Raw genomic sequence first — 20,028 nt, 5'->3', positions numbered from 1 at the left:
GGAAATGTGCATCAACTTCATCACCGTCCATCACTTGACCATGAAGTTATTTCAATCTGCTTATAAACGCTAATGCGTTTCTACATCGCACTGGTAGTACAACGTGTCATCACGTGACTCCCAAGTTTAATTTGACATGGCTTATTATATAAATATTTGCCCATAAAAAGGAGTTTCCACTGCAACTGTGGGATATATTTTAAAAAAATTAAAGATCCCACCATGTTGAAAGAACAAATTGTCTGTGGCGACACGTCGCGTTTTAATCCCACGTCTTCATTTTTTATACGGCATGGCTTTACTTGCATAAAAACTGTGGATGGAAACGCAGTTACTGTGGAGAAACTTCAGCGGAAACAACACACACAAAGTCAAGATACTTTTATTGTAAGACAACTGTATATAAAAACTTTAAAACTTTTGCATTGATAACGAGACAGCTAAAGAATGAAAATGATCAGCACAGAATCAATATAACAAATCCTTTCCATCACATCTTTGTGTTGACAATAGCTTTGCTGTACAGTGCTTAAAGATGCAATGAGTAATGTTTACTGAATGTCCAGTGACATCTTTGACATTTGAAAATGACTAATTACAATAGTGTCACAAACCACACTTCACATTTCCAGAAAACAAAGATGGTAAGTAATCACCATTTACCAAACAATTGACTGTTTGGAAAGCAGATCTATCTGTTACCCCAAAAGGACACAACATAGGGTGTTTTCACATTTGTTCCCTTTCAGCCAATATTTGTGAACTCTGTGCAGTTCGCTTAATTTATTTTACATTGTTAACACTCCAGAGAAACTCAAACCCCTCAAAAGATCCACCGAAGCGAACCGAAATCATCTCGAGAGGTGGTCTGAGTTGGGTTTGCTTGAATTCTGTGGTCCGGTTCCCATTTTTAGGACAATGTAAACACAAAAGTCCCCAGGTTCGCTTGTAACTATTCCCACACAACACACTAGACTACAGCAACACCGTTTCCCCTGCCATAAACCCTTACATTGGTGCCACGAGAGATGATGGAAGAAAACAAATGTGAGCTGTTTTTGGATATTGACTAGCAATTGTCAAGGATGCACAGAAATTCCAAAATGTGTGGAGTTTTTAGTTCAGATTATTGGTTTGCAATATGTGCTCTATATGCTAAGAGAGTTTTATAAGCTGTTTATTGATCGTGGGGTTTGAATAGTGTGAGAAGACAACATATTTGGTGAGAATCACAACCTATAAAATCTATTCTAGCTCTTAAAGGGGAAGTAGCCTACATTGGGTGTAAAATTTTCAATTACAGCATTATTTAATCTGCAGTTACTCAATTGCTATTTGTTCTGTAACCAATAATATTTACACGTTAATCGTATCTTCTGATTACAGTTATGTCTCATATTTGAACTAAAAGCAATCTATTAGCTTCCAAACTGTAAGTATGTATATCTAGCTGTCCCATAACACATTGTGATTGAATGGCTTGTCCTGCATTGAGTGAATGTTGGAAAAAGATGTTGGTTCTTTTCAAAACATAGCAATGTGAATGCAAAAAAAGAGGACTCAGTCCACAAAATAGGTGAAGTGAACTGGTAAAAGAGTTGAGTCCTCATGCAAAGGCAAGGGCAGTGTAACTACAAAGATAACAACATTTTGTTACCCTCCAATTGACTTTAAAGAGGACTGATATTGGTTATTTTAAAAGAGGTGTGTTACAACATCTACAACGTTAAACATAAAAAAACATGTACAGTGCATTCTGAAAGTATTCAGACCCCTTGACATTTGAGACGTTGTAACGTCTACACAATACCCGATAATGACAAAGTAAAAACAGGTTTAGAAATGTTTGCAAATGTATATAAAAAAAGGGAATATACCTTATTTACATAAATATTCAAATCCTTTGCTATGAGCCTTGAAATTGAGCTGTTTCCATTGACCATCCTTGAGATGTTTCCACAACTTGATTGGAGTCCACTTGTGGTAAATGCAATTGATTGGATATGATGTGCACACACCTGTTTATATAAGGTCCCACAGTTGACAGTGCATGTCAGAACAAAAACCAAGCCATGAGGTTGAAGGAATTGTCCGTAGAGCTCCGAGACAGGATTATGTCGAGGCACAGATCTGGGGAAGGGTAGCAAAACAAAATTCTCCAGCACTACCGAAGAAGTTCGGAACCACCAAGACTCTTCCTAGAACTGGCCACCCGGCCAAATTGAGCAATCGGGGGAGAAGGGCCTTGGTCAGAGAGGTGACCAAGAACCCGATGATCACTGACAGAGCTCTAGAGTTCCTCTGTGGAAATGGGAGAATCTTCCAGAAGGATAACCATCTCTGCAGCACTCAACCAATCGGGCATTTATGGGTGTGGCCAGACAGAAGCCACTCTACAGTGAAAGGCACATGACAGCACGCATGGAGTTTGCCAAAAGGCACCTAAAGAATCTCAGACCATGAGAAACCAGATTCTCTGGTCTGATGAAACCGAGATTGAACTATTTGGCCTGAATGCCAAGTGTCACATCTGGTGGAAACCTGGCACCATCCCTATGGTGAAGCATGGTGGTGGCAGCGACATGCTGTGGGGATGTTTTTTTAGCAGCAGGGACTGGGAGACTAGTCAGGATCGAGGGAAAGATGAACGGAGTAAAGTACAGAGATCCTTGATGAAAACCTGCTCCAGAGCTCTCAGGACCTCAGACTTTGGCGAAGGTTCACCTTCCAACCGAAAAACTTGTACTTGAGAGGCCCAACCAGAGCCCGGACTTGAACCCTATCGGATTTCTCTGGAGAGACCTGAAAATAGCTGTGCAGCGATGCTCCCCATCCAACTTGACAGAGCTTGAGTGGATCTCTAGAGAAGAATGGGAGAAACTCCCCAAATACAGGTGTGCCAAGCTTGTAGCGTGATACCCAAGAAGACTCAAGGCTGTAATTGCTGCAAAAGGTGCTTCAACAAAACACTGAAAAGGGTCTGAATACTTATGTAAATGTAACATCATTTATTCATTTTTTTGGCTCAAATTTCTAAAAACCTGCTTTTGCTTTGTCATGATGGTGTTTTGTGTGTAGATTGTTTGAGGGGGAAAAAACAATAGAATCCATTTTAGAATAAGGCTGTAATGTAACAAAATGTGGAAAAAGTCAAGGGGTCTGAAAGGGGTACTTTCCAAATGCTCTTCCAAAAAGAGAACAAATAAAACAGGACAGATTGGAGTAACTGTTTAAAAGTACGACAAGTTCGTAATCTATTCAAAAGGCACATTTTTGTAGTACTGTACAACTTGGGGGTGGGGGGGAGAAAAACGTATTCCCCAGATATATTCAAATAATATAAATATAATTTTTTTAAAGGAAAAAAGTTCATGTCAACGTTAAACAAATAATCCACTGAAGGAATGAAACACCTCTCAAATTGGTGATAGTCTGTTCTGTGATTATTTTCACCATGGCATGATTTAACTTCTGGTCCGAAATTGTGTTGTGCCGCGTCATCACGATAAAGTTTTTGTCTTTGGAGATAGGCAATAACAAACTAGCATATTTCATAATGCTTTTAAAACAATTACCTGCACTCCAGATTGCCAAATCAGACAATAGATGATATTGACATAAAAGTATAGAACACATCCAACAGTCTATATTGTCATGACAAAGTATATATTTCATTCAAACTCAAAGTGCACCGTCAGATCAATGTCCTTTAACTACCATCACGCAAAGCGACCTTCGCAGTGCAGGCAGGGTCATTGCGTTGCCATAGCAACCTCACTCACAATTTTGAGCAAGACAATCTCCACCAGGTTGAACATGGTGAGATTGTAACTCCTAAAATTAATAGCGCAGTGTGTTTCAGGGATTTTACAGCTGACTAGCTACTTCACATGCTGATATTGATTTTGATATTATCGTGTGTAGCTGTTTTGTAGCTAGCCAGCAATCCTGTCCAGAGAGAGCTCCAACAGATTCCTACAACAATTATCATATGTTGCTTCCTGCCTTATAACGACAAAATGCAAAAGGCGTTATTTAACAATGTAAATCATAGTAATTAGGGGTTTTGTGTGGATTATTCATTTAACCATTGCTATAGCTATTAAGACAACTATGGTTAACTCAGAAACAGATATCGTACTCTTCAGATGTAAATGACCAATATCATCAAAAGCAATTATATACAATAGTGGAATTGTGAAAATATGTATTGACATTCACTTCACCCCCCTGGCATGATGTATGTAATGCTCATGTAGCTCTGAGACGTCACTAAATGTTACCCAACAATCCGCACACTCAAAGGCATCATACCCCCACTTTTTGCCCCTTGGTATCACAAATGTTGAGGCTCTAAAGAAAGCATCATGATCACCCTTAGACTTGTCTCGTATTTGGGCTGGTGCATTCTGAGGACCTTTATCCAGGGGACAGGGTGAGGGTGGTTCATGTGTCGGCATGTGTGTGGTGTCTGTTTGGGGCTTTGGTGTACATTGAGTCGGTTCATCAGTAAGAACACATGAGGAGGGATATGAGGGCTGAGGTAAATCGGAGTTGCTTGCCTCACAACAATCATTGCTAGGGATGATTTGCCCTTCATGTTCAAGGGACACAGTGTTACAGGGTGTGTCGTAGACTGAGGATAAGCTAATGTTTAGAAGCTCTTGAGGCTCTTCTTCTGTGTCTGAAATAATGACTGATGGCTGTGAGGATATTTTAGGGACGACATAAAGACGATCAGGGTTAGGATACCTATACATGTTCCTTTTCTTTAACGGAGGAATTGGTATTGTCTGAGGGGATAGCAGCGTGACTCTCTGTCTTGGCTTGTTTGAAAGCTTGGAGGTAAGGGATGCAGAAACATAATTAGCTGAACTGCTGCTATATGCTTTTTTCCCCCCAATAAGATGGCAAACCTGATGGGCTTGGAGCAAGTCTGTGGTTGTAAATCTGGCATTACATTTTCCACAACGATATGGAAATAGAAGTGGTTCCAATGGCCCTTCAGGGAGAGGGATAACAGGGCGGGCTTCGTGAGCCTTCAAGTGATTCTGTAAGGCTTGGTTACTAGGAAATGGGAGCTTGCAAGGGAGACAGTAGTGCGAGCTAGCACCTCTGTGTAAAAGACGATGTTTCTCCAAGTTTCTGAAACCGGTGAACTCCTTTCCACACGTGTCACATTTCAGGCTTTCACGGGGCTGGTGATTTTCACACAGATGGGTATTTAGGTCTTCTTCAATGACATAGGTTTTGGGACATAATGGACAAGCATATGGTCTCTGTGCTGCATGTTCCTGCATGTGCTCCCTATAGGAGCCAAAGAAGCGAAACTCTAAATTGCACTGATTGCATGAGAAGCTACAGCGTTTTTCTCTGTGTAGTCCCTGATGCAACCAGAGCTTGTTCCACTGGTTAAAGGATTTTCCACATTGTCCACATGAATACCTGTCAAAAGGGGCATGGGTCTGTAAACAAGAGCGAACACCTGCAGGCTGTTGAACCACACGTACGGAATTACAGCTCATTACAGAAGGGGAAGATAGAGCAGGACTTGCACGCATGGAGTTTGAGGGAGAAGGATGGGGTCTGGGGTCTGGGGTCTGGCAAGCAGGTTTGGGGTTTTGTGGAAGCACATCTGAGGAATACTCCTCCATAGTTTCCGGAGGTGGCAGAGGCTCAGGCTCCTTACATTGGGGATGCTGGTCATCCAAAGATAACATTTCCTGACTATCATTGTACAGAGAATCAATTTCAGGCTCAGGCGTCTGATTCTGCAGAGATTGGGGTTCGTACCAGACCTGTGACAAGGACGAAATGCATGCCCTCTCCTCTCCACTTGATTTGCAACAAACTTTACAATGAACACATAATTCCGTGACCTGGTCATACCGTTGTCCACAGACCTCACAAAGGTTTGGCCTGTTATTAGTGTGCGTTTGTAGATGAAGAATGTACTGACACCAGTGACGATTAAGTTGTTTGCAAATCTGACATTTAAAGTACATCGGGGTATTAATCTGCCCATCAGTCCTTTGCTCCACCAGGAACCCCTCAATGTCAACCTTGTTTCCATCTCCCTCATATCTAGCCTCAAAACACACTTTGGAGACTTGATGTGTGCGCAAGGATGAGAAGACGCTAAAGGCCTGTCCACATTGGTTACAGAAGAAAGGCATCTCTCCTGAGTGCATATGAGAGTGGGTTTTAAGCTCCCTAAGCAGAACAAAGCCTTTTCCACACACAGAGCAAGCATACGGTTTAACAGGCCAGTGTGTTTTTTCATGTGCATTGAAACTTAAGAACTTGCTAAACATCTTGCCACAGACTTTGCAGGTGAAACGACTCACTCCACTGTGTGTTTGCAGGTGCATCTTCAATGTGGCCTTGCTGAAAAAATATTTGAAACAAGTGGAGCATCTAAGGGTTTTCTTGCCATTAAGAGAGACTGGGGAATCTATATAATCAGCGCAAGATTGGATCTGAATTTCTCTGGCTCTTCTCGTTTTATTAATCAAACTGAACCTCTTGGTGCCCTTCATGTGGATCTTTAAATGATCAATCAAGTCATCTTTGTTTGGAGACTGAGTGACGCAACATGGGCATTGCATGAGTCCATGTTGTTTGTGGATGTTTGAGTGCGAGTTGAGCTTGGAGAGCTGAGCAAAGCTCTTGCCGCACTTCTGGCACCTGTAAGGCTTCTCACCTGTGTGAATGCGCTTGTGAATTGTGTATGCTGATATGTGACGAAATGAGCGACCACAGAAGTGGCATGACATTGGTTTCCTTGTCTTAAAATGTTGCTGAAGTACACTTGAATGCTGTAATTTAGCACGAGCTGTTGTTAGGAGTTGATCTCCACAGTTGATCTCCCTAACATTAACTACATTGTAATCGTTTGTTAGTGCTTTCACTTCTTGTGCTCTACATTCTTCTTGTTCAACACTTTCCAATGTGTAATTTTCCATTAACGAATTACAGAGGCTAGTGTTGAGTCCAGTGTTGTCAATGGTAGACGGAATCAAAACATCAAGCCTATCCCCGGAGTTCACTTTGGAAAGTGGTCGTTTGGATTTCACTTTTGTAGCCCATCCAGTTTTATTTCTCCTGCATCTCTTCTTCACGCCAGTCACTTTATGAGGTAATTTTGTGAGATGGGGTGTTAATTGGGTAGATTCAATTTGCTGGATTCCTTGTATCGGCCCTGCATCAAGAGAGAACATTGTTTCTGAAGATATGGAGGTTTCAAATTCTTGCCCTGAAATACTGGGGGAAATAATCACAGTTTGTGAGGAGAAAATGTTGCTGGATACATCAATGATCTCCCATATGTCATCTTGCTCTTGTTTAAGAGCAATGTCTTCAATCTTCATTGCCTTGGATGCTTTAGTGTGCCTTATTAAGGTTGACGACGCTGGGTTCAAATTGTGCTTTTTCCCTCCCTTAGAAGTTCCCTTTGATTTACAGCTCTGTGTCTTATTCACAGAAAGTTCCCCGCTAGTGTTTGACTTCTGCTCTCCACATGACAGCCGTTTTGCCATTCTCAAAGTTCTTTTCTTGAATGGCCGACCTTGTTTATTTTTCAGTGCTGTTATGGTGGTCTGAAAATCTTGCCCCACCATCTCTTTTACAACTGATGTGGCCACTGTCGGTTCTTCCGTAATTGTCTTGGATTTTTTCTTACCCTTGTTCTTCATTCTCTGATTCTCCAGTAAGGACGAGTCCACTAATACAGAGCTATCACTAAGATCATCTTTAGGATTTAGGACTTCTATATCTGCATTAACAAAATCAGTACTTCTGGTGTCAACTTTTCGCTTTCTTTGTATTTCTGATATATTGCTGACACACAGAGATGTTTTTTCTGGGGACATATTAATGCATTGCTGTTCACTGGGAACGTTGGTGGTAGATGACATTTTTTGCAATCTCTTGGAAAAACGACCACCTTTTTTACGTTTTGGAATCACAGTACTGATTGTGTCTATTGCAATAGACATAGAGCCCCCTGCTTCATCTATAGGGACCTGTAAAATTAATTTGTCATCTGTTAATGCATTGCCATCCTTCACCTGAGATTGGCTGTGTTTACTTTGTGGATTCACATCGTCTATTTTGAGAATTTTGCCTTTCTTCCCTTTGCCGTCTTCTTTCCCCCTATTTTCTGGGCTTTTTTCTTCCTCAATGAGTTCCTCTTTTACAAATGCTGATAAGAATTTGAGAGACATGTCTTCTGTGATATTCTTATCAAGACGTGTGCCTTTTGGTCTCTGAGGTTTTATCGTCTTAGGAGTCCTCATTTTATGTGACCGTTTCTCTATACAGTCAACACTCACTAATTCAGTAATCTGTCCTTGCACTGCAATTGAGGACACTGTTATTGATACAGGACTGGTAGGGTTATTGGTGAGATCTGATGCAACCGATAGAATTACTTGATCTTGCATCGACTCAGTTGTGATATGTGAATTAGATGTGTAGGGCAGTCTGGAATTTCTTCGATTGGATATTGGACGGCTTGATCCAGTAATTTCTTTTCTCACTTTGGAGATTTTATAAGTATCAAGAATATTCTGAACCTGGTCCACATGTGTGAAATTGGTAGGCATTTCAGAGTATCCATATTCCATTCCAAGAGAAAGTTTTGAACTTATCTTCCTTTTCTTGTATGCCTTTGAAATATACTTTTTTTGTGTGGGTGTGACACATCCACTGTTAGATTCTGACTTGATCTCTGATGCCAGCGAAGAAACTTGGTTGGGATGTTTATCTGAGGTAAGCGTTGCTGCTTGTTCTGATATGGAAACATTGCTGTCCTCTTCTTTCAGATTCTTTTTTGACCCCATACGTGGTTTGCGCTCTGTTTCCATATGTTTTTCCATCACTGATGTCACTGTTTCTTTTTTATGTTTAACTACATTGTTATTGCTTTTCCCATCACACTTTCCTCCTTGCTTTGCATGGATAAGGTGGGGAGGCATTTCAAGACATCCAACTTCTGCACCAAGAGAAGGATTTGAAGTTAGCATAGCTGCTCTTTTAGCGTTTGCTGGGGGTACTTTTAAAGGGAGGTCTCTTTTCCTGGATGATTTTGACTTATTTGTTGTTGCCATTTCAGGTATGATATGTTCCAATCCTGATTCTGTCTTTGTCTCTGATGCTAGCAAAGAAACATGCTCTAATGCATTGTGGTCATGCTGTTTTAGCTGGCTGTCTGAGATAGTGGATTCTACTTGATCTGGTTTGGAAACACTACAGTCCTCTTTTTTTAGCTTCTTTCTTGGCCCTTTACGCTGATGTGGTTTGTGGGCTGCTGTTTCCAAATGGTCATCTGTAATTGATATTTCATGCTTTACTACATCATTATTGTTCTTTCCATCACTCTTTCCTCCTTTCTCTGCTTGGTTAAGGTGGGGAGGCATTTCAAGATATCCATCTTCACCTCCAATAGAAGGATCGAAAGTTAGTACAGCTGCTTTCTTATCAGTTTTAGAGAGTTTCCCTTTAAAGCATGCTTTTGACTTATTCTTTGTTGGCGTTTTGGGTACGGCATGTTTCAAGCCTGATTTTGTCTTTCTTGATGACAGAAAATAAGATTGAGGTAATGTACTATGGTTATGCTGTTCCAACAGGTTATCCAAGGCAGGAAAGGTTGTTGGTTCTAATGGAGCAACATTATCAGTCTCTTCTTTTAACTTTTTTTGTTGATCCTTAGGTTTGAGTGGTTTGTGGAGATCCTCAATCACTGCATCTATAAATGCTTCGACATGTCTCATTTCATCCATTTGTGGGATTTCAGGACTTCTATGTTTCTCTCCAGAGTAGTTTATATCCAGAGTTGACACCTGTGCTTTCTCAACTTTCTGTGGAGGTCTTTTTCTTTCTTGACAAGTAGTGGAATTCTTCTTAACTCTTTTGGATGGCGCATGCACTGTGTCAGATGAAGGACCTGAAGTTGGCATAGATGCTTTCTTATGATTTGTCAATAGGCTTTTTGACGTATCTTTCTCTTTCATGCATATTTTCGACTTTTTGGGTAGGGCATTCTTGATTCTGCCCGATTCTGTCTTTATTTCTAATGTCAGCAAAGGCGATTGAGATAATGTACTATGGCTATGTTGTTCAAACAAGTTATCTGAGGAAGGAAAGGTTGAGTATGCTGATGCAGAAACATCACTGACCTCTTTTTTGTGTAGCTCCTCGGTCACTGACTCCATCACTGCTTCCATTTGTCTTGTATGATCCAGTTCTGGCACATCAGGACGCATATGTTCCATTCCAAGTGAAGAATCCAGAGTTGATACAGAAACATTGCTGGCTTCTTCTTTATTTTTGTTTCTTTGATCCACATGTTCCAGTGGTTGGTGAACATCTTTAATTACTGACTCTATCACTGCTTCCACTTGTCTCATTTGATCCACTTCTGGCACATCGGGACGCATATGCTCCACTACAAGGGAAGGATCCAGAGTTGGCACCTGTGCTTTCTCAACTTTCAGTAAAGGTTTGTTTCTTGCCTTACACATCTTTGGAATATTCTTTGTAACCGTTCTCGGTGTCGGGTTTACAGTGTCAGATTCTGTCTCAATCTTTGATGGCGTTTCCTGAGATGCACTGTGATTTTGCACCTGCAACTGGCAATCTGAAACAGGAAGGGCAGTTTGATCAGATAATAGGACAAGTGCCTTTTCTGTACCTTTTTTATGTTGAACCCCACGTTTCCGTGATTTCTGGGAGTGTGGCACAGTAGGTGCTGAAGTCTTGGAATACACCTCATCCCTATTAGTCTGGGTATGTATATCTCCCTGAGGAATTCCATTTGTACACGGTAATTCTGATACACCACGAGTTCTAGGCACCCGTTTGCATTTACTTTTGGATCCAATGTCTTTCTTTGTTTCTTTGTCATTCCCTGTAGAGGCAATCTCAGCAAGGGCCTTGGAATCTAGTGCAAATATTGGAGGATGTGGGACTGCAGTGGTCATGTTTTTGTAAAATGGTGTGTTTTTCTTCAGGGGTTTTCCACCTCTGTGACTTTCCTGTTGAGGGGAAATATATGCACTACATAGAGGAATGACAGACAACGGTGAGATAAGAGTTGTGTCCTCCAATTTGAGAATGGGTTCAATAAGGTAGGATGAAACTGGTAACACTGGTTGGGTGGGCGTGTGTGTGAGGATTTGCATCTTTTGAACAGTTTTTGGGGTCGCTTTACACGCTCTGCTGGATTTTCTTGAGGTGCTTGTAGGTGAATTTGATGCCACGGTTCTTGTATCCGTCTTCTTTACTTTTGACTTGGGGGGGTGATAGGCAGGGACCTGCTGGAATTTTGGAACACACTCTTCAATCATGCCACAGTTCTCCATATCATTAGATCCACCTTCCTGTGCTATCGCTAGCAGTTTAGCCATTTTAAACAATGTCTTTTTCTTGAATGGTCGACCAGCTTTCCGCTTCAATTTCAGCACCTCCTCAATACTCTTCAGTCCTGAGAGAGCTTGAGTTCTCGGAGTCATTTCCCCCTGGTTTCCTACAGCTGATGTGTTAGCAGTGACATATTTGATTTCCCTCCTTATGTCACTTGGTGCCCCCTGGTCTTTTTGAGTGATAGACAAGTCAAAGCATCTAGACATCACACCAGGACTTTTACCACTCCCTTCTGTAAAGTTTTTGGAGGGTTCTCTTTTTCGGTGTTCCTTCAAATTGTTCTTGACATCCAAGACACCAGTGTCTGACAAGAATTTGGGCTCTGTTTTTATATACAAGTATTTAGGCTCCATTTTTATGTCAGATGATTGTAGTGGAGTTGCATCTTGAGAGAGTCCCAAATTACAATTTTCTTGGGGTGTAGCGCTGCTACTCTGTGACTGAGTGGTCAAGAGGCTGCTCAGAGTCATTCTGTTTCTTTTGAACGCCTGAGTCCTTCTATTTCCTGCTTTGGACGTTATTGCTGTATTTTTTCCAGGTATCTTTTGTACTTTCAATGCATCCTCTGTGTTATCATCAAATGAGCAGACAGTTTCGGACAGCACCAATGTGTTTTGTGCCAGAGCTTGTACTATAGGAGAATCTTTCCCCTCTGCGGCAGTGGTCAATTTCAGCGCCGGGACTTCTTCTGCTTTTTGTGTGGTCTTTGAAGTTCTCTGTCCTCTGGGCGGTTGGATAAATTCCATAGAAATGCTTTGACCAGTTATTTGAGATTTAGATATTATGTCATCTGAATGTGAAATAGTAAGGTGGTTTGAAGAATCAGATGTCGAATTGCATCCAAAGCTTGTGGCACTTGAGGTAGTTGGGGGAAATTCTAACATTTCATCCCTTTTCTTCTCATCTGTTTGTTTGCATGAGGGTGTTAGATTATCCTTATTGCGAGTCACCCTGGATATTTCTGTGGCATTTGAATCCCATTCTTGGGCAATTGCTGAAAGTTTAGCCATTTTCACTAGAGTTTTCTTATATGGCTGACCAACTTTTTGCTTTTGTTGCTTTTCCATCACAGGCAAAAGTGAATGAAAGGATATTTTCTCTTTTCCTTTTTTGGTTTCCGAAAGTGGTAACATTTGATGGGATACATCAGCATAGGCTTTCTCATCCACTACCGCTCTTGAATATTGTCCGGGGTCACTTAGAGAAGAGTCTGATAAAGAACATTGCTGTAACTCAAGGTCTATGGGTGACTGTGTGACAGTTCCCTTTATATTTTTTGACAGATTGCTTGAAAAGGGGGAGAAAGAAACTATAGTACCGATCCCCACTGCAGCAGAATCTCTACCGGTCTTCTTTTTTACATCAAATCCAGAAGCCAAAATACAACTTTCCTGAACATTGGTTAGGCCCACAGGGCATAATCTTTCAAAGAAAGGGGAACACTTATCTTGGATAACTTCTGTTGCCCCTCGTTGAAGATCTTGAGCCATGATCTTTGAATGACTGTGGATGTCCGAAAAAGGACTAGAGTCATCTTCATTCTTCACCTTAAATTCGGCCATATTCTTCTTATATGTTTTGTCAGTCAGGACCTCTTCTCCCCCTTCTGCTCCCTTTTGACAAAAAATGAGAATGGAGTACAAATAAGTGATTATTATTGAGGTTGGAATAAGGTCTATAAAACATTTACATTTCTGCTTTGTAATGTTGTTTAAAGATGTCCTACCTTGTGTTCAGTGATTTTCTGACATGAATGGCTTGGTATATTTCTAGTTTCATCTGTTGAGTAGTCTCCTGCTTCATCTATGCTGTCCCAACTCTTCTCCATGTTGTCAAAGGCTTCCAGGAGAACTTGGACAAGAAGTTCATCTGCAACCTTCATATGAGAAACAAACATAAAATACATTGTCCACTATGTTCCAAATAGAGCAATCTACACAACAACACTTATATAAGTAGCACTTATATCAGTGCTATTGTATGCAAAAAATATATATGTTGGCAATGGCATCATTATGATTAAAATAGCCTTCTAGGATATATAATTTTGAAAAATATGAAATGTACTTACTGCAGATCATATCCAGACGCCTTCAGTTATCTGGGAAAGCTCCTTGGTTGGCTATGGCTAAAATATAAGAATTAATACATTACATGATATTTGTAAACACACTAACTTTTGTTGTTGAATTTGTGATACATCATTTGATATATTGTAATATTAGTACAGTATAATGTAGTCCAAAGGCCGGCAGAGTCGTTTCATCTTACCATCAAAAGGGGATATACGCAGCCGCTATACACTCGTTTCCCGTGGACCTGTTCGTGGATAAAACATTATCCATTCAGGCTGCAAAGTGGTCAATTTCCTCCTCAACTCAATTTAATGGCGAGAAGGGGGGAACAAAAAAATCTGGGAAAATGTGTACTTTCTTTATGAAACACAATTTTCTACTACCATGCTACAGTGCTAATACTAGTCCCGGATGCTAGCCATAATACTAGTATCACATTCAGATAATCAGGTTGCAGCAGTCTGTTTTTTCACTACTAATCTGATAGTTTCAAAACTGTATTGTGGACAGGGACTAGCATTAGCCACTGTAGCATGGTGTGGAAAGAAAGTATGCAAAGAAAGTATGCATAATTTCCTCGTTTTTTTTCTGCCACCTCGCTATTAAAACTAGTTAAGGCGAGAATGTTTCATGTACGAACCTATCCATGGGGGGGATACGAGTGTATAGCAGGCTGCATAGATTCCCATTGGACGGTAAAGAAGGAACGACTCAATATCGCCATCTGCCGGACTTTTGGGCTAGGCTAAGTATAATGAAGCAAACAGTGAGATTTACTATGAACCAAATCCACCCTGCACCATCCTAATTGGTACGGTCCATCAAACACATGCATGCCTGTGACCACAACAAATAGTCCATATTATTGTACACATTGATTTTGTGAGTGCACCGTTTTCAGATTAATATTGTGTAGCTAATTAATTTAGCCTGATGCATAGCCTAGTCGGTGGACTGGAGAACATAGCTAGCCGACAGGGTTTGTTTATTCAACTAGCTAGGGTGAAAAAGACTAAACTGCCATCACACCAGATGGTTTATCATTTTAATTTATGTAGTTTAAATTATACAAGCACGTGTCACCCGGCACAGAATCATAACCTCTCTAGCTACTAGTGTAACGTGTAGCCTACTAACTGTAGCTAACGCAGGGCTAACATCACCGTACATTCCCACTCCCCCCGTTTCATATGCATGCACGTACCATTAGCTAGAACGTAAACTCGTGAAGTCTCTGATCTGCAAAATTACGAAATCGAGATACATTTAGGAAACAACGTCAAAGACGCCCATTTCGAAAATAATTTCATTCGATGTTGTTTTCCTCTGAGAACCATCTGAGGACCGGAAGTTAGTGTCTAACCATGCGCGACATAAGCACCGAGTGGGTCCAATAAATGGAGTAAAGGTTCCACCAAACTTTTTATTCCTGTCCAGCCACGAAGATATGTTTCTATTAAATTGGACTTTTATTCACCATTCTGCTTTTCAAACAATTAAGCTTCACAATCCTATAAAAATAAAGCCGAAATAAATCATATTTAGGTTTTTATTGAGATTAAAAATAAAAAAAAACATCAACAAATAAAACAAATCTTGACATTTCACTTTATTACAGCAAACTTTCAAAATATTTTCGCTTTCAAAATATTTTCTCTGGAACAAAACTGAAATTCACATTATCCTCAAATTAATGTTTGGTGGCTTCACATACCTATTTCTAATTACAGAGATAGATGCAGTATGTTTTACAATATGTATGTTTTTATCTGTATAGTTCAACTGCATTGTCAAAAACATTATTACAAGACAAGAACATTGAATTAATCGAAGCAACATAGAATAAGAGCCAGACCATGTTGAAAACATGAAATTGTAAGAAACTTGTTACAGGAACGTGAAATCATACAAATTATAGATTTTGCTGTGTACCTCAATTACAATTTCTATATTACAGAAACTACAAAGTTGCAATGCAGTATGAACTGATATTGTCATGCACACAATTCATTAAAGAAATGAATAGCAGGCTAGAAGACATGTTTAACATACATGCAATCCTGAACAACATTTACATACAACTTTGCCCAGTCTGTGAAACCAAGCCATCCACTTCAGTTGAAAGCCAAGTAATAAAAAACAAGTAAAAGAGTTGACAGCTAACAGATAACAAAGTCTTAAAAATAGCTATGAGTAGTGATGTTTAGTGAATTACAAGGATGATACCAGCTAACAAAAAACCCTCACAGTAGACAAAAACTATACATCTTCTGGGAGAAATCTTAGTGATGATTGGATTGGAAGTTCACAGTTACCGTCTTGACACCACAAGGTGAAGTATGCAATGACCCAAGTGAAAGAAAGTGCAACTATGTTTAATGGCGCTGTCCCAAATGGCACCTTATTCCCTTTATAGTGCTCTACTTTTGACAAGGGTCCGTAGGCTCTGGTCAAAGTAGTGCACTTTAAAAGGGAAGAGGGTGCCATGACAGTGACACTAACAAAATCTGTATCGAAACAAAGATGGCTGGGAAGGAGAAGTTGTTACATTCAAAGCTTTGGCAATTAAGGGAAATAAAATTACAAGACATTAGCATTTAGAAAATTGCAGACCCTCAGGAGAGATAAGGCAACAATTAAAAGTATGTTATTAATTATTTATTAATTACAGCAAACAAAACACTGATTTAACCCATTTTAGCTTCTTATTTACCTATATGAGTAAATAGACAATTGATTCATACATTCCTAATCTTTCCCACATTGTAACATTTCGGATGGAGATGAAGAAACATCTCAGTTAAAGCTCAATGAGAATATCATGACCTAAAGGATGAGCATGGAATTAGAAACAGTATCCAAATGGGATAAGTCTGCACAGACCAATACATTAACAACTGTCAATGAAATTGTCTTCACATCATTCGAGCTATGAATTTTTTTTTTTTTAAGATTCACGTGGTTTCCACAAACCATCAAAAATAATAGCAACAGCAAATAGACATGTAGGTTAATTGAGAAAACTAAAGAGTTAGGTAAAAGCTATCCCATTAATAAAATGTTAAAAACATGTCCATTCATCCTACAAGATGCTACTGATATTTTGTGTTTCACGGCAACAAGGTATGTTGTCTTGTTCAGTCTGCTCCACCTAGGTTCATTTTACTTTAGAACCTTTTTGGTTGAGCCAGGCTTCCTGCCCCTCCTTTTAGAAACAACCCCCACCTTCTTTAGGGCTGCCGCCACCTTACCAGGTTTGCTAGCCTTGTGATGATCACTGTGTGGATTTATTTCCTCTTCAACTGGAGACAAGTCTTCGTCCTCATTTTTCTCTGCATCTTCCTCCTCCTCTGAATCATAAGTTGTATAATCAACTTTCACAGTCTTTCTCCTGCCTCTTCGCCTCTGGGCTTGGATGGCAGCTTCATCTAACACATTTGCTTTACCATTGGTGCAGCGGTAAAGCTTTACTATTGGAGAAACAGTGCACCCCCGTTTGGCTGGGGGTGCACTATTGGAACTATCCTTCTCTGCTGCTCTCTTGGCATTGTTTGCAAGTACGGAGCCTAAGGGGCGGCCCCTCTTTCGCGGGGAACCATCTTTAACGGGTGGCTTGGAAACTTTAGAGGTTGGAGGTGGGTTCTTCCGTAAGTGGGCACCTTTACCTATTATTGCCTTGCGTGGACGGCCTCTTCCCCGTGGCTCGGCAGAGGTGGCTGGGGGATCCATGCAGGGATGGATGCGCGGCCTTCCGAGAGGCTTCGACACTCTTGATCCCTTAGGTTGGCTTTTCGGTTTCTTTCTCTTTTCTTCCTCCTCAGTTGATAGCGGGTTCTTCCTCGGCCTACCCCCTTTTTTTGGTTGTTTAACTTTTTGGGGCCGGCCATGCTTCAGAGGTGCAGTTGGCTCTGCTGAAACAGCATTAGGGTCAACCACTTTACGTGGCCTGCCTCGTGGCTGCTTGTCTAGTACCCTCAGTATCTTGGGTGTCTTAGAGCCTGATCCTTTGGGCCTTCCCTTTCCCCTCTTAGGTGGTATGGGGTTGCCATTAGACAATGCTTCACCTAACTCCTCATCACTACCAGTATCAGAGGCAATTATCTGTCCTTTTTCCGACACTGTTGCCCCTTCTTCCGACACTGTTGCCCCTTCTTCCGACATTGTTACCCCTTCTTCCGACATTGTTGCCCCTTCTTCCGACATTGTTGCCCCCTCTTTCATCTGTTTTCTTGCAGCCTGGCTCCTTTGTTCTGTCCTTCCAACTCACTTTCTTGGAGGGCTAGTGTGAACTACTTAGGGCTTCCCACTGTAAAACACACATCTCCAGAAAGTTACAAAACAAACAAATGTTGTTTGTGCACCCCCTCATTGCTTCATAAAACTGACCTACATGGGCACGAGAAAGTATAGCTAACATGTATTGCAACATGCACAGCCTAAACACTGATTTTGTGTTTACTGATTTTTAATTTATGTATATGGTAAGGTGCACAATACTAACAAAATCTGATATGAACGTCTCCATGACATCCCTAATTAAGGTTACTGCATTCAAGCGATTCTGAAATCTAGCTAGCTAGTATCCTGAATCAGTGATTGTTTTGGTTAGTAGTAGTTAGCTAACTTTACCAGCTGTTCGAAGAAACATAATATGAATATTTTAGGACAGGGTTTCCCACACTCGGTCCTGCCCACCCCTGGGTGCACATTTTGTTTTTTCCTTGCCCACCCCTAGGTGCACATTTAGTTTTTTCCTAAGCACTAAATAGCTGATTGAAATAATCAAAGTTTGATGATGAATTGGATATTCGAATCAAATGGGTAGTGCTTGCGAAAAACGTGCACACAGGGGGAGGGAGGGGCCCAGGACCGAGTTTGGGAAACCCTGTTCGAGAAATAACGTTAACTAGTTAACTAAATGGACTTGAAAATAAACTAGCTAATTGGCTCTACGTAGCATCGCCAGCTATTTCGCTAGGTAGCTACCTAACTAGTTATCTCGACAAAGCCAACTAACTAGCTAGCTAGTTAAATAAAGGTTAAATAAAAAATAAAATAAATAAAAGCTAACATGCAGTAGTACGAACGCTTGCGACAGCCATGGATAACAAGCTAGCTAGCTGACGCCGTTAGCTTGCTAGCGAAGCTAGTTTAATGAAAATACCACACTGCGCAGCATACGCCTCACCTTGGTAAAATCCTTGGTTAGATATCGTTTAATCTCATGAAAGTTGACAGATGGTTCATTTGTCCTTGTTGTTGTTTTTTTTAGCTAGCTAGCGATGTAAATTTCAAACGGAAGTTGTGGGGGCTGATTTGTAAACCCCTACCACTAAGGGCAAGTGGGACCACTTTTTTCAGTTCCGATCCTTGAAATCAAAAATCTGTTGTCTATGACCTCTTCCTTCACAGGACACTGATGACACTTGTGGTTAGTGCTACACCTAGAGAGTTCGCCATAGTCTTTGATGCTATTCCATCTGGAACTCTCATGTCGTTTAGAGTTGTAACCAGACCTCATTTTCTTGACCTACTCTCGCTTAATCCAGTTGAGTCTCCAATAGGAAAAATATGTTTCTCCTTGCTCCCTCAGAACAACAGGTCTATACGTGCTTTATTTCAAAGGGATATTGTATCCATCCCTTATGTAATATCTGTTGGGGAAAAGTCTGGTTATTATCACACAAATACCTGCTTGTTAACAAGGTCAATTAACAAGGTCAAAGAGGTCTCTTTCAGAATTATCCATAAGTATTGTAGCGGTGTTTGTTCATTTATGATCTAGTCAGGTCATTACAGTATTACCCTGCAAATCATTACCTGAAGAAACTCAAAAAAGACATTAACTGTACTTTTTGTGTTGAGAATCCAGAAACAGTTTTGCATTTATTATGGCATTGTCTACATGCAAAGAAATTATGGAAAAATATTAGTTTTATAATTGTTAGTTTTATAATTGTTCATATTCTTGATGACTTTTTTAAATGTTTTATGGGAGAATGTGCTGCTCGGTTTCCTTAACTATAAAAAGGATATAGAAAAATAATGTAAATTCACTAGTGAAAAAACACTTCTGTGTTTTTTATAAGGAATTCGAGCAGTACATTAAGACCATTCTACATTCTTCCAATAAGAAAGCTGTTCATCTCTTACGGATCGAACCCTTTTTTTCAATTTTCGCCTAAAATGACATACCCAAATCTAACTACATTTACATTTACATTTAAGTCATTTAGCAGACGCTCTTATCCAGAGCGACATACAAATTGGTGCGTTCACCTTAAGACATCCAGTGGAACAGCCACTTTACAATAGTGCATCTAAATCTTTTAAGGGGGGTGAGAAGGATTACTTTATCCTATCCTAGGTATTCCTGAAAGAGGTGGGGTTTCAGGTGTCTCCGGAAGGTGGTGATTGACTCCGCTGTCCTGGCGTCGTGAGGGAGTTTGTTCCACCATTGGGGGGCCAGAGCAGCGAACAGTTTTGACTGGGCTGCGCGGGAACTGTACTTCCTCAGTGGTAGGGAGGC

General features: G+C 40.5%; 1 protein-coding gene and 1 long non-coding RNA gene across 2 annotated transcripts; both read right to left on the bottom strand.

The window, feature by feature from the left end:
- Positions 1–366: 366 nt before the first annotated feature.
- LOC115131803 (uncharacterized) lies at positions 367–14,848 on the bottom strand. The gene is made up of 4 exons (XR_010464350.1): positions 14,704–14,848; positions 13,496–13,552; positions 13,151–13,300; positions 367–13,037 (listed from the first exon to the last, which is right to left on the bottom strand). It is a non-coding gene; the product is annotated as an uncharacterized LOC115131803 (long non-coding RNA).
- Positions 14,849–15,034: 186 nt separating this feature from the next.
- On the bottom strand, positions 15,035–18,881 carry LOC115131802 (basic salivary proline-rich protein 4-like). The gene is made up of 2 exons (XM_029663805.2): positions 18,688–18,881; positions 15,035–17,805 (listed from the first exon to the last, which is right to left on the bottom strand). Exon 2 carries the CDS (start codon positions 17,718–17,720, stop codon positions 16,662–16,664), a length of 1,059 nt encoding a protein of 352 aa, XP_029519665.1. The 5' UTR covers positions 17,721–17,805; positions 18,688–18,881; the 3' UTR covers positions 15,035–16,661.
- Positions 18,882–20,028: the final 1,147 nt, after the last annotated feature.

This window comes from Oncorhynchus nerka, linkage group LG7 (genome assembly GCF_034236695.1).
Source record: "Oncorhynchus nerka isolate Pitt River linkage group LG7, Oner_Uvic_2.0, whole genome shotgun sequence".
Classification (NCBI taxonomy): domain Eukaryota; kingdom Metazoa; phylum Chordata; class Actinopteri; order Salmoniformes; family Salmonidae; genus Oncorhynchus; species Oncorhynchus nerka.
Note: the sequence above shows the minus strand (reverse complement) of the source record. Positions and strands in the feature narration are given on the sequence as shown.

Excerpts from the sequence above, each read along its gene's own strand:
- LOC115131802 (XM_029663805.2), bottom strand. The coding sequence starts at position 17,720 with ATGAAAGAGGGGGCAACAATGTCGGAAGAAGGGGCAACAATGTCGGAA.